The sequence below is a fragment of the Crinia signifera genome, chromosome 1, assembly GCF_055691185.1.
Source record: "Crinia signifera chromosome 1, ASM5569118v1, whole genome shotgun sequence".
Lineage (NCBI taxonomy): Eukaryota > Metazoa > Chordata > Amphibia > Anura > Myobatrachidae > Crinia > Crinia signifera.
Window position 1 is genome coordinate 442,349,628 of NC_139217.1, and position 15,280 is coordinate 442,364,907.

Consider the following 15,280-nt stretch of genomic DNA (forward strand, 5'->3'; position numbering starts at 1 on the left):
TCATGGAATACAGTATGGTCATTAGGTGCCCATATTAAGGACAACATGGATTGGTTTGACCACTGAAGGTCGACTTGAGTTTTTCAACGTGCAGGTGAGAAGTAGCTCCTGGGCTACCTTTCGTCTGCAGAGTTCTAAGCAGTTCAAGGGAAATCGTTGAGGACATCGCTCTGTTTGCAGTGTCGTCTACTACATACCCAGCTCATGACCACACTCCCTGGCATGGCAAAATACCACGTAGTGGTATTGTAATGTTACTAATATACTAAAGCTGTATATTATATCACCTAGTTTGTTATTTTGAATGAACAGATTTATACAATAAAAATATCAACAACCATTCTGCATAAGACCAGTGCCGCCAAGATGTACTGGAGACCTGGGTGCCCGATGGGGGGCTTGGCCAAGTTGGCATGGATATGCCCACTTAAACATGTAGTAAAAATATTGCACACAGCTGGCACAGGCCCCTGCCAGGACCTTAGACAAGCCTTAAGGCCATGCACTAAGCATCAAAAGTGATAAAATGGAAAGTGATAAACAACCAACCAATCAGCTCCTGCCTGACATATTTCAAACACAGTCTGTGACATGGCTGCCAGGAGCTGATTGGCTGTCTGTTTATCACTCTCCATTTTATCACTTTTGAAGCTTAGTGTATCTGGCCCTTAGCCAGGTAATCAGTACCTGCCCCATTCCACTCTCAGGGGTCCCTACATATACTGCATGTAACATTTTCCTAAAAATCTAAGTTTCTAAAGAGAGATAGAACTTTACACATGAAATATAATATATACAAAGCCAAGTCTCTAGTGCACATTGTACAGTGTATTAGACTAAAAATGTTTCAGATAAATAACTGTGATGTTAGTTACTAAAGGTTAGTCATGTGTACAAATGCGGTCATTTGGTCTACAGCATGATGGTCGACAGTCATTAGGTCGACACCATTAGGTCAACATGGGAAAAGGTCGACATGGGTCTGGGTCAACATGGAAAAAGGTCGACATGGTTCCAGGTCGAAAGTTCATTAGTTCTACAGGTCATTAGTTCAACAGTATCTAGGTCGACAGTCAAAAGGTCAACATGGTTTTTTTTTTGAGCCGACATGTGCCGACAGGTGGTATTTCATGCCCTACCATGTCTGTTGGTGAAAAGATTTTGCACATGGGGGTATAAGAAGTTACAATAGTCATAGTCAGATTAAGGGCAGGACACAGGGCATACTGTACCCCAGGCACCCCTTTGTCAGGCGGTCCCCTGACATCACTAGCTGTCCCTCTTATGCAGCAGCAGAAACAGGCAGTGAACTTGTGAGCAGGACAGTACGTAGTACAGGCAGACACAAGAGAGTCAGGTTTCATGGGCTACCGATGGAGCTTCCCAACCAGAGGAGAGATAGGAGGGTGGACAGAGCTGTAAGTGCAGGGCCGGCGCCACCACTAGGCAGCTCTAGGCATTTGCCTAGGGCGCCGGCACCTGGAGGGCGGCAGTTCGCCCCTCACCCCCAGCGAACTGTGTAAAAAAATGCTGCCCCGGTGTCCCTGCAGTGCTGGGGCGGTCAGGGGTGTCCGTGCCGTAGGGGTACCTGCGGCGCCGTCATGTGTATAAAGCTGGCTGCGGCCGGCGGGGTCCCTGTAGTGAATAGCAAATAACTAGCGCTATGTGCGCGGCGGCGCCGGAATCGCTAGTTATTTGCTATTCACTACAGGGACCCTGCCGGCCGCAGCCAGCTTTATACACATGACGGCGCCGCAGGTACCCCTACGGCACGGACACCCCTGACCGCCCCAGCACTGCAGGGACGCCGGGGAAGCAATTTTTATACAGGTACCACCCCCCCCGCCCCCTCCCTCCCCCCCGGCACCGGGGCACCCCCACCCCGACTCGCCTGGGGCGCTCCGGTGCCTTGCACCGGCCCTGTGTAAGTGACACAGGGTTTCCAGCTGTTCCACCTCCCCGCCTGGGTGTCTGGGTATTATGAAACTATTAGTTTAAATCTAATATACACCATTGGTTTAAATGTAATATCCACAATCCATACATGCTCTCTACCTGGACTTCCTTCTTAAGTTAAGATTGCATTTACCGTCCCCTCATTCGCTCCTACTGGCGAGAGGTTCAGAAATTGATCACAACCATTACTGATGTCTGTATGCCTTCCTCTCCATTCTCCATTATTCAGGCCCTTACCACATATTACGCCACCAACTCAAAAACTGATTAATCATATTCTGAGTGCAGCTAAATGCCCCATCGCTGCTCAATGGAAGCAGCCTACATCACCCTCCGTAACTGCTACGATACAGGCAATCTGGTCTGTCTATGGTATCGGAAGAATCACTTTCGTTCTACATGATACCCCTTCATTTATCTCAGTCTGGTCGCCTTGGACTTCTCACTTCCAAGCTGAGTCCCCACTCTCCACCTCTCCTACTCTATATCCTAACATTGCTGATTTCGGCCTCCCTACTCTCTCTCCTCTGTCTTCCACTTCTGTTTCCTACTATTCTTCTTCACCTCTCTTTTCTTCTTTCACTTACAACTGTTATATTCCTGATGCTATTAGATGCTAGCATACCTCCCAACAGTCCCGATTTTAGCGGGACAGTCCCGATTATTAGGGCCTGTCCCGCTCTCCCGCGGTGAGGGGGGGCTGTTGGGAGTCCCCCCTGTCGGCTGCTAAGCAGTGGGGAATAAACCCAGCGTCTATTCCCGCAGCCAGGGGGCTGGGGGCATGGCTAGAGGCTCACAGAGCCTCTGGGTCATGCCCCCATAGCTGCAAAATGGGGGCGTGGCCTCGCGGGAGAGCCGCGAGTACAGGCCACGCCCCTAAGTGAGGCCACGTCCCCGAAAATTCCGGGGGCGACCATCGAATGATTTCTCTCCCCTTCGGCCGAATGTTAGCGGATATGTTCTTGTACATTCCCTCGCATCGTACTGAGGGGATCTGGACGTTCGGCCGGGTGGGCCGGCATCATTTCAGGGCTCGCTGCTTAGTGAGCCTTGTTGAATCAGGCTCTGGCCGAGATGTAATGCCGCCCGAGTTCAGCGGCAGTGCGAGGTGTCCGCCAAACTCAGATTTTTTTTATAGGTATATTAACTTACACGCCAAAACCATGCCTCGTAAGTTAATTCCCCTTCAAAAAAACGTCCGAGTTCGGCGGACAGCTCGCACTGCCGCTGAACTCGGGCGGCATTAAATCTCGCCCCCTATGTCTGAATCACACTATTCCAAAAATAAAATAAACAATTTTATCGAAAAAAAAAAAAATTGCATTTAACTGTATAAAACACCTTCCTAATCACCTGAATAGTTCAACACAGGTGACACCTATCATATATTAGGAGTGAAGTCCAGGTAGTGAGCATTTTGTCTCTCCTGGTATGGATCATGTTGGGAGATACAGTAAGCACAATCTAATATAAACCTCCCCACCTTCCACCAGGGTCCCAAGTGTCTAAAGTGCACCCGCCACCCCCTAGTCTTGGTTTGTTGGACGAACAAAACAGGTGATTCATAGGTGGATGCTATGTGACTTTTGTAGGTAATGGCAGTGTGGAATTATGGAGGTGTGACCATCAAACAACTGAGCAACCACAACATTTCTCTGAATGTCTGGTGAAATCACACTGCCAAGGCCAGTGATGCTGCATCTGGGGTTTACAGACAGGTAAATATGACAGTGTGTGCTGAGCAACATTTTTGTTTTCCTGAGTAAAAATTATTTATATTTAAAGTAAATATGAGGCAATATGTAATCCATCATAAGGAAATGTTTTCCTTTTCAACTGTACTGATATTTCCCATGTTGAAAATAAAAATCATATTTGCAGTAATAGAATGTGCCTTTAAATTGATCACGTGTGGTTTATTTACGAAGGTGGGAGTTCTATTGAAGATGGGATGTTGCTATGGGCAACCAATCAGTTTCTATCTAATATCTTCTAGAAGGTGCTAAATAAATAAGAAGTATATTCTGATTGGTTGCTATGGGCAACATCCCATCTTCAATAGAACCCCCATCTTAGTAAATAAACCCCATACAGTATCTGATTGTAAAATTAATCCAGATGATAGGTCAACAGTGTCTATGTTAACAGTCAGTAGGATGACACCATATGGTCGACATACACAAGGTCAACGTAGGCAAAAAGTTGACAAGGCAATGGCCCACTTGGGTTTTTCATGATTTTTTTCGTCCTTTTTTTTTTTTTCATACTTGACCATCTATCTATGTTGATTAAGATTGGGAACAGTAAAGAGTGCCTAGCACATCGATAGAGGAGCAAGGCATATGGCACAGAGCATGGCAAGTGAAGGGTATCCAGTACACTAATTGGGGGTCCACATGCACAGTTGTAGACATTGACACCAGAAAACTGTGAAAAACTTGTGTCGACCTTTTCATATGTTGACCTTTTGGTTCTGTCTAAGCTTTTTCCAGTGTTGACCCTTTTGATGTTGACCTATTGACTCTTGACACTATGTCGCACACCCAAAAATGAAATCACTGTATAAAGTAGTGGAAAACTTGAAAGAAATAAAAGGCATGCAAGGCAACCGCAGCTGGAAGCTAAAATGAGTGATGAATATGAGCTTTGGGAGACCCCTAGTGGATGAAAGTGGCAATGATAACACCAATTACGCACATAAAAGTGGAATGTTTGACATCATGATCTTGGGCAGCTGCATTGCATATGATAATTAATATGCAGTCCTTTTGCATACAATGGGGCAGATGTATTATGCCCAGAGAAGAGATAAAGTGGAGATAAAGTGTTGTATGCAATCCCATTCATGGCTGCAGGATCCGCTAGATCATTGTGGCAGCCACTGAGATCTGCGATTGCAATGTGGGGTGCAAGGGAACGCTCCTCGCATCACAATCGCAGAAAAATACCTGTGATATGACACTGTTCATACGAACCTTCGCAACAGTCAGAATCACATGAAAAGTGCCCATATCGCACTAGTGGATGGGGGCCTTTGCATGCTTTACTCTGGCAAATAGGTTATTTAATTAATGGTTATTTATTGCCAATTGCTTCTAATTTCCCAAATTAGTTGGATAATAGAATGTAAGTGTAGGGGCTCAGGTTCAGCTGCATCTCCTACAACTAAAACTGAGGAGAGGGCTGCCGCTAATGGGTGCTCTGGAGGAGACACGCTGCTGCTAGATGGGTTCTGGCACCTGCATAATGGAGCTGACAGGCAAAGGGACCGGCACATGCGCTGTCAAACAGCGGCACAAACCCTCAGCTTCTATGGATTATATTGGCTGCAGTCCATCAAAGCCAGCTAGGGTCGACAATCTGGCAGGGCGTGACTACCTACAGGCAGGGCCGGTGCAAGGCACCGGAGCGCCCCAGGCGAGTCGGGGTGGGGGCGCCCCGGTGCCGGGGGAGGGGTACCTGTCCTGCGGCGCTGTCCGGTGCCGGGTGAGGGGGGTACCTGTCCTGCGGCGCTGCCGGTGCCGGGGGAGGGGGGTACCTGTCCTGCGGCGCTGTCCGGTGCCGGGGGAGGGGGGTACCTGTCCTGCGGCGCTGTGTATTTAAAGCTGGCGGCGGAGGCAGCGGGGGTCCCTGCAGTCCATTAGAAATAACGAGCGCTATCCGCCGGGCTATGCGGAAGCGCTTCTGTTGTGAAAACACTGGCAGCACGCTGATTGGCTGAGATCAGCGTGCGCCGTGCTGCCAGTGTTTTCACAACAGAAGCGCTTCCGCATAGCCCGGCGGATAGCGCTCGTTATTTCTAATGGACTGCAGGGACCCCCGCTGCCTCCGCCGCCAGCTTTAAATACACAGCGCCGCAGGACAGGTACCCGGGCGGCACGGGGGGGGGGGGGGGGGGGCAAAATGCTGCCCTCCAGTGGCCGGCGCCCTAGGCAAATGCCTAGATTTGCCTAGTGGTGGCGCCGGCCCTGCCTACAGGAAGCCAGCCGTCTGCAAATTGCAGCCTGGTCTGGCAGTCCCAGAGAGAGGAAACACCTCCCAATGGGACTGCCTGTACTGCGGGTGACAGGCATGTAGGACCTCTAATAGGAAGTCATAGCTAGTCACACGGCAGTCACTCCCGTAGGGTGCAGCCAAAATGTAGACAGGTATAGTTTAAGCTATTAATCCAGTGGTTCCCAAACACCAGGTGTGCCTTGGGTTGGTGGTCCAGAACCAAATCAAACTATTTATGGTCAAAGCGATAGGCTGCCAATTATAAAAAACGTGGCCAATCAGAAGCACACCTGTGCACCACCACATAACCGAAGCATGTCAGGTAGCACAATTTCCAGAATTAATGTTTAAAAAAATGTATCAATAAAAAAACTTTTATCGTAGGGGATATCAAAGAAAATTTGGGATGGGATGATCCTGCCTCCAAGCATCATGGTCATACTTTTGCCACTCTTAGCTGCCAATAAACCTATGAATTGGACATAAAGTTATGAAAGCATGAGGGGAAAGGCCATCTTAACGCATAGGCATACTGACCAGCTCCCCAGAGCCCCACGATTCGACAAGGGATGGGCTGGGCCTCTCTACCTGCCTCCTAGCCTGCAGCCTCACTGTAAATGGCTGCCAGCAGTCTGATTGGTAGATGGCTGAATCTATCCACCAATCAGAGTGCAGCATTATCTATGCGCATCCCAGCCTGCAGCTAGACAGTGAATGGATGCTGAAATGCTGATTGGTGCATGGCTGCAGCCAGACAGCCATTCACTGTATTTGAGAGGTTGGGCATGTTGAGAGATGGCATGGGATCCCATGAGGGGTAAGTTATACATACAAGGGCTCAGTTTGGGATATGGTTGTGACTGCCCATTTGTCCCATCAAATTAAAAAAACAACCTAATACAGTATAAACGATGCATACAAACTAATTACAATAAACTCCTGAAAACAGGAGAGTGCCTGCCACAGGGCAGGGTGAGCACCTTGCATTGGACAGTACTTCTGGACAGCGCCATTGCTGCTTTTTCGCTGATGTGATGTGTCGTGTACAGAGATGGGCGGTCAGCGAGAGCTCTTCTATAAATACCGCTGACCTCCCACCCCGCAGCATATAGCACCCCTGCAGCACATCCCTGATCCCTGCCAGGCGGGATTCTGTGACACAATATTCAAGTATTAACAGAACGTGTTTAAAGAAAATAATTTCTCATTCTTCCATCTTCTTTTTCAGTGGCCTTTTGAAGAAGCCGAGCTGTAAGACAGAGAAGAAGATCATTTCATTTCAGTAACATCATTTAATTGTTTATTTATTTGTGATGACTAACAACTGAACAGATCTGTCTCCACGGCTCCGCCCACTTTACAAGAGTATTCAGCGGGATCCAAAACGCCAGGAGAATAGGCAAGTATACTGTAAATTGTTCTGACATTGGAATCCATTATTTCCCATTACATAAGTTCAAGGCTGACATGACCAAGCCCCGCCCCCATGACAGTCATTCGCTGGTCCACGGATTGGGGGAGGGGCTAAAATGATGCAAAATGACATGATTCATGTCATTTAGCTCCACCCCCCTCCCGTGCATCCCCGAAAATCAGGTAAATTTAATACATTTATAAATGCATACATTTAATGCAGGGGGTAAGTGGGGTGCTGGGGCTGCGGGAGACTTGCCCACCTTCTTGGGGGGCCGGGAGGGGCCCCGATTTGCAGGAGCCTCCCGGCCATTCCGGGAGGGTAGGCAAGTATGAGTTGCATGTGCCAAGGTATGGAGCATGTGTATTGCAAATAACAGCAAGATTTGTCAACCGAACGGATCAGCGCGCAACTCTGACTGAGCCCCACTGTGCAAATGACAATCCCCAGTGATACTTTCCCTGTCATACTTACTTTCCACATTGCAAATATGATGAGGGCGAGAATGAGAAGTCCAATAATTATACTTAATGGGATGACCCAGAAGGGCACCTTGCTGTGCTCCAGTTCCTTAGAGATCTTAATCATTGTCTGCAATGCAGGAAAATTCCATACGAAAAAATAAACACAAAACCACAAGTTACAGTACGACAAAGTTGCTAAATATTGTACATACAGAACACCCAATGTAGCTGCAAAGTTTATAGGGGGTTATTCTGGTTCACTCCTTCTGGCAAATTCCTTCTTAAATGGACAAAACCATGTGCACTGCAGGTGGGGCAGATGCAACAGGTGCAGATAGAATTAGATTTGGGTGAGTTATTTTGTTTCTGTGCGGGGAAAATACTGACTGCTTTATTTTTACACTGCAATATAGATCTCACTTTGAAGAAAAACCCCACCCAAATCTAACTCTCTTTGCACAAGTTACATCTGCCCCACCTGCAGTGCACATGGATTTGTCCATTTGAGAAGGAATTTGCCAGAAGGAGTGAACCAGAATAAGCCCCATAGATAGTTGTGATTAGGACAACTTACACTTACACTGATTCGTGATGAGTTGTAGAAGTGTGAAAATTGCCGCATTGTGCATGTATGTGTTAAGCTCATACTGCAGTCACATTCTGAGTGATGGTGTTGGGTGGTTATGGGGCGGTGACGCAGCATTGGGAGGAGCAGTTGTGTCACATCACACACAGCCACTGTGAGCCACAACATGTTGGCACTGCACCTGCCTGCACAGCCAGGGGGCTACCCTACAAATGCGATCGTATTGCACATGCTGGGCGGCACCCAGTATGCAGGAGACAGCAGTCGCAGTTATGGTTATTAAGCATGTGTATGCTACTGAATCAGGCCCCAAGGGCTCCCTAAGCAGCGTATATTTGCTGCTTAACAAGCTGGTAAACGCCGCCTACCATGCGAGCAGATGCCTGCCTCCCGCCGCCGTGCGAATGTCCCCCGTCGGCATGCGAATGGATGTGTGCTCTTACACTTCCAACCTGAATGAGTCCCTAAGTTCTTATTAGGTTTGAGTCTATTTACTAAGCCTTGGGGCCTGATGTACTAAGCTTGAAAAGTGATAAAATGGAGAATGATGAACCACCAGCCAATCAGCTCCTAACTACCACATACCTCCCAACTGTTAGGTCCTGGAAGGAGGGTCAAAGGCACTCGTCACAGGGGGCGTGGCATGTCCAAAAAGGGGGGGTGACCTATAATCACATCATCCAGCAAAGCCACGCCCTCATTTTGACTCTGTTGGGGCATGGCCCAGAGACTCTGTGGCTGTATTCGCACAGCATCTATTTAGCGCTGATCAGCATTTGACAAGGGGGACTCCCAACCGCCCCTCCCCCCCCCACCGTGGGACACTGCCGGCAGCGGGAGTAATGCAGGAACGTCCCCGAAAACCGTTCCCTCGGTGTTCAGGACAGTTGGGAGGTATGCTACCATGCTATAGGCTGGGTTTGAAAAATGAAAGATAGGATTGGTTGGTGGTTTATCACTCTCCATTTTATCACTTTTCAAGGCTTAGTGCATCTGGCCTTCAGTGAGAGAAAGTGGAGAGAGAGAGATAAAGTGAAGAAAGTACCAACCAATCATTTTTCAAACATGTAACATGCCATGGTTGGCTGCTACTTTATTTCTCTCCACTTTATTGTTCTCCGAGGCTTAGTACATACATCTCTTTATCTCTCACCAGTTTATCTTTCTGAAATGGTTAGTAAATAGACTCATAACATACCTCCCAACTTTTCATGTCCAGGAGTCGGGATAAAGCTGCTGCGCGCCGTAGGCTCTGTGAGCCTCTAGCCATGCCCCCAGCCCGCTGGCTGCGGGAATAGACGCTGTGCGCATGCGCACAGCGTTTATTCCCCGCTGCTTAGAAAGCCGACAGGGGGGACTCTCAACAGCCCCCCCTCACCGCGGGACACTGCTGGCCGCGGGAGGGACAGCGGGACAGGCCCTGATAATCGGGACTGTCCCGCTGAAATCTGGACTGTTGGGAGGTATGTCATAAGACCCTTCAAAATGTAAAATAAGTGTTTGATGTGCTGCACATACTTTTTGTACTGCCCTCGGATCGCATCGCACGCAAATCACAGGCAAAACACATGCGTTGCGATGTGATCCAGCACATAACGGGTGAGATCATTGCATCGTGTATGGGCACCTTTAGATTTGAATCAATACAGAAGTGGCTTTTCTGCGATTGGTCAGCGTGTGGGAAAGCTGATCTGTATTGGTTAATGGTGATAAGCAGGGTCGCCAACAAGGGGGGTGCAATGGGTACAACTGTCTCAGGTCCGGCCGTTCTGAAAGAGGCAGCCAGCCAGCACCCCCATTTACTGCAGCAGCCCCTCGCCCACGGGTCAGCTGGCCGCCATAGCCCACTTCACATCGGCGGGCTGCAGGAACGCTGGGTGCCTGCACTGTAACACTTACAGTATGGGTGCCTGGCATGCCAGATGCTGGAGACGAGACGGAGGCAGGGGGGCAGGGGAGGAAGTAGTTTGGTTGGTTGGCAGGGGCAGCCCTGGTGATAGGAACCCCACATGGTGGAAACCACCAATGACTACAATGTACGTTATGAATGGAAGGATTGTGGGATTTAATAGTTTTTTTTACCTCATGCGTTTCACTGTCACTGTTCAGGACTATCAGCGGATTGTCACTCCTCAGCGTAGCACGTAGGACAAGGTTCAGGCTGTGGATGCTGGCCTGTAGAATGGTATATAGATGGGAGCTCAGGATGACAGGAAATACTGTGTTGCTGCGCTTATTGGTTTACTTCACACAGATCTGTAGCTACTTCACCAGAAAGGTTTATTTGTACTGATTACACATCACTAGGTGGGAATTGTTCTAAAGGTAAACTCATATAATCCATATAAGCTGTCCTATTGTTCACACAATGAATTATCACATTTATTGTTCAAGATTAATGATATGCTTTAGGATGAGTTATGAGCATTTAGGGAAAGATAAAAACAATAGCTTTGATGGTAGGCTAACAGACAGGGACGCATTTATCAAACAATATTTGAGGCTAAATCCCTGAAAACACCCTTTTTCGGGGGTTAGCCGCAAATATCAAGTGTCCCCCAAATGTACCAAAGGGGACCGCAGCCGGAATCTTTGATCCCTGCTGCGATCCCTCCCCTGCACCGCCGCCTCCCCCATAGTTTTCTATGGGGGATGCGAAGCTGGCCGATGTAGTAACATCGGGCAGCCCGGCTTCGCATCCCTTGGCTATCGATATTCTGATATGGCAATAGCTCATTATAGCCTATGGCTAAGGGATCATACTGCTGTAGGGGCAGTTCGGTCACCGGGGTTAGCGCTAACTGCGCATGCGCAGAACCCCCGGCTTCCGGCTGAGCGCATTGCAGTAATGGGCTCCGTTCGGAGCCCTGTCCCTGTGAGCAAGGGGATGATACATCCCAGCTCTAGCATCATATTTTACAATGTGATCCTGGCCAGTAATATTCCGTCCAGATCGCATAATAAACGCAATAATTGATAAATGGGCCCCCAAGCAACACTTATGTTAGAACCAGGGACACTTTAAAAGAGGAGGAGGCAGCCTCCTCCAGCTCAGCCCCCTCCTCCAGCTCGGCCTCCAGCTCGGCCCCCTCCTTTCTTCCTGACGCTGATAAAGTGTCTGTTTTTATAACCGTCCAATCAGCTCCTCTGTCACTATTCAAACCAAGCATGTAACTTCACAGTTAGGAGCTGATTGGCCGAGCGTAATAATTCTGCCCCTGAGTGCAGTAGACTCCAAGCACTAGAGCGCTCAGACTCTCCTGCATATGCACAAACCGGCAAAAAAATGGTGCGACGGACATTTTTCTGGAGATTCCAGTAGCACTGCTGCCTCCAATGTTGGGAGGTATGACTTATTTGATGTTTATTAAGTCCTTCTGTGGTGGCTGGACACTGTCTCTGGGGGGAAGTAGGCAGACCGTAAGCTTGGCCCTATTGGGCCCCAGTTCAACACTTATATAGAGTATAAAACAGAAATGTTTCTAATGGTGCTTAGTATTTCCTAAATGTCTGAAATGTTATAGTGTGTTATTGTCTAGAATACTTTAACACTTTAGTCAGTTTATATTTAAAAAGACAAAGGGCCAGACGCACTAAGCTTCCAAAGTGATAAAATGGAGAGTGATAAACAGCCAGCCAATCAGCTCTTACCTGTTATTTTTCAAACACAGTCTGTGACATGGCAGGTAGGAGCTGATTGGCTGGCTGTTTATCACTCTCCATTTTATCACTTTTGAAGCTTAGTGCATCTGGCCCAAATACAGTGTACAAAAGAAAATAAAAAAATAGGGTGATGGTACCTTATGTATTCAAAACAGGGGACCAGTTACCTTAATAAATGTTGCTTTCCATATTCTCATTGAGATATTGATCTGTGTGATGTCGGATGGCTCCACAGTACAGTAGAACGCAGGGCAGCTAACTCTCTTGCAGTCCTGTTATATAACATTTTATTATTCACATGACATACTTGAATGGATACATACAATTATTATTAGATCTTGCTAAGCTCCTGAATAGAAATACGTGCTTTCAGAAACCTTAAAGTGATGTCAGATATCTTGCACCTTTATATTGCAGTGCGGCTATTTATATAATTCACTATTGTAATCAAGCTTAAATTGGGACAGATGGGACATTATTTAGAAAGTAAGGACTGTCAGTCTTTGAAATTGGACATTTGTGCCCACCACATCCCACTACTTCATCATATCACTAACACTGGTGGTGTGATTATAATTGTGATGCACAAATACTTTATGCATGTACTTCATAGTTACCTACCCTCCTGCATTCTGCAGGAGACCCCCTGAAATAACAACAATCTCCCTCTCTCCCTCATTAGTCTAGCAATCTCCCTCATTTCACTTAGCCCACATTACACTGTTACATTTTTGGGGAAAAAAGGAATGGGAGATAGATAAATTTACATTGAATCATCAGTGCCATTTCCCAGCACAAGTATAGTATCTCTTACTAACTGATTTAGGGCTCATCTGCCTTTGGATCTAATTAATTTTAAAATACACACCCACGCTTCTAGGCGCCACGTTCACAATCTCTTTTCACAATCGCTCCATATATGGAACTAGGCACTCCCTTTGGGTGGAGCATGACACACCCCCTCAATGGCGCGCTGTGCAAAATTATACTACCAACTATAATCTCCCTGAAACTAGTTTTCAAAAGTAGGCAAGTGTGATGTACTTACCGACTTTTTTTTCTCTCCTCTCCGGGAGAAGTAAGTTTATGTCTAGAGCAGGGTTTAAAGTGGTCATGCAGGGGTGGGGGAACTCATTTCTCTATGCCACCTAATTACCCCCTCCCCCCATTAGGTAGAGACAGGGCCAGCGGTAGGGTTTTTGGCATCCCCCTGCAAACTATAATGCTTTACTGTGAGAATTACTGTGCAGGGCCAATGTGGAGGTTAAAATGTTCCACCTCACCTTTACAGGTGGTGGAACTCCGTTCCACCCGTTCCTCCTCACTTTGGGCCATATGTTTCAAACTTCAAAAAGTGATAAACAACCAGCCAATCAGCTCCTACCTTCTGTGTTACAGGCTGTGTTTAAAAAATGACAGGTAGGAGCTGATTGGCTGGTCACTTTTTGAAGCTTGATACATCTGGCCCTTTAACCCCTGGTCTAGAGTTGCCATGCAAGTGAGAAAATACACTTATATTTTTCCATGTAGGGTAAATAATGGCTGCTTTTGCATGTAGTCCAGGTTAGACAGCTTTATTTTTGACACTGCTATTTTAGTTTCAGTTTGAACACACCCCACCCAGATCTTAACTCTCCCTACACATGTTCCATCTGCCCCATCTGCAGTGCAGCACGGTTTTGCCCAGCTGTTGCTGTTTTGCTTCACTTACAAACATGAATCAGGCTCTACCACACTTTCGGCAGTATTCAATGAACATAATCGCGGCGTGCAGCGAATCCTGTTTAGGATTCGCTGCACAGTCGCCGTGTTCCGGAGCCTCGCTGTCCCCCTGCTATCTCCGTATTCAACGTCACAGGGGCTCACTGCCCCTGACAGCAAATCTTAACCCCTACGGCGTCCCGCAGGGAGCCAGGGGACGGCGGCAGGCAGGGAGATGGAAGTCTCCCTGCCTGCCCCAGAACGTATGAGGAGGGGAGGAGGGCTCCCCGGGACCCAGGCAGCACAAGCTGCCCCCCGGGAGAGCCAGCAGGGGACCAGGTATTCACTTCTCCTGATTGTGCATATGTAATGATCGGGAGCAGTGAATATATGAATATGTAATGAGTGTCTCTCGGCTCCTGGCCCCCTGCTGGCTGTTATGTGTAAAAAAAATGTTTTTTTAAATTAAATATATATTCATGTGCTATAAGCACATGAATAAAAATAACATGCCCCTTCACAGAATAAAATTCCTGATTTTTTTACACCAAATGTAAAAAAAATATATATATATTTTAAAAGTTCGCATTTCACGTCACCATGAAAAGATGGCGATTTGCTACACGGCGACACACGGCGAAAATCACTTAGCAAGACGGCGAAAAGTGCACGTTGAATAGGGTGATTCGCTTTCTAACACAAAAATAGCACAAATTCGCCATAAAACATGGCGAATTGGCCTCATTGAATACTGCCTTTTGAGTCACCATTATTTATCCCTGTACATAAAATGTATACAAAACTTACCACTATTGTGTCTTTTATGTTTTCTGTAGATTTTGGTACATTGTGTGTTGTTCCTGAATTGATTTTGAGAGGATCCAGAAGTTCAGCAGTGCTGCAATTCACGTTCTGGAGCCAGCAAATACAATTATTTTAGGTAACAATACATTATTATGTTATTCTAAAAACCTATTAAAAAAAGGATTTTGAGTTATTGATACCATGCCTGGGGAAGTGTAGTATTAAGACAACAAAATCAAATTTGCTGCCATTTGCATTAAAATTAGGATATTACTGTTGGTAGTGGTACATCTATTATCTGGCAGCCGATGGTCTGTGGCTTCTTTCAATCCGGCCACATCAGCCCCTGGGGTGGGGGTGTTAGGCTGTAGAAGGGCTCGGTTAGGCTGTGGGAGCGCTCGGTTAGACTGCTGCGGTGGGCCAGGTTGCAGGAGGATTAGGTGCTGCCGGGTGGGGCTAGTACATTGGAAAAGGTCAGTTAGGCTGTGGGAGGGCACGGTTAGGCTGCTGGAAGTTTAGGCTGCTGTGGGAGGTTTAGGTGCTGCCAGTGGGGTTAGTACACAGGAGGGGCCAATTAGATGTGGAAGGGCAGGATAGGTTGCGGGAGACCTCAGTTAGGCTGCGGGAGGGTACTCTTGGGCTGTGGGGGGATGTGTCTTGCTCTGGGAAGTTTAGTTGCTGCGGGCGGGGTTGATA

The 15,280-nt window shown here is 47.4% G+C and overlaps 1 protein-coding gene across 1 annotated transcript in view; it reads right to left on the reverse strand.

Annotated features, from left to right (window-relative positions):
* Positions 1-1,882: 1,882 nt before the first annotated feature.
* The window catches only part of ITGA1 (integrin subunit alpha 1), a 138,024-nt gene continuing 124,626 nt past the window's right edge, over positions 1,883-15,280 (reverse strand). The window contains exons 26-31 of the mRNA XM_083153847.1: positions 14,588-14,692; positions 12,247-12,351; positions 10,499-10,591; positions 7,841-7,957; positions 5,929-7,201; positions 1,883-5,334 (exon numbers count right to left, since the gene is read on the reverse strand). Of these exons, the coding sequence (XP_083009973.1) occupies positions 7,157-7,201; positions 7,841-7,957; positions 10,499-10,591; positions 12,247-12,351; positions 14,588-14,692 (465 nt within the window). The 3' untranslated portion in view covers positions 1,883-5,334; positions 5,929-7,156. The remainder of the gene's footprint in view (positions 5,335-5,928; positions 7,202-7,840; positions 7,958-10,498; positions 10,592-12,246; positions 12,352-14,587; positions 14,693-15,280) is intronic.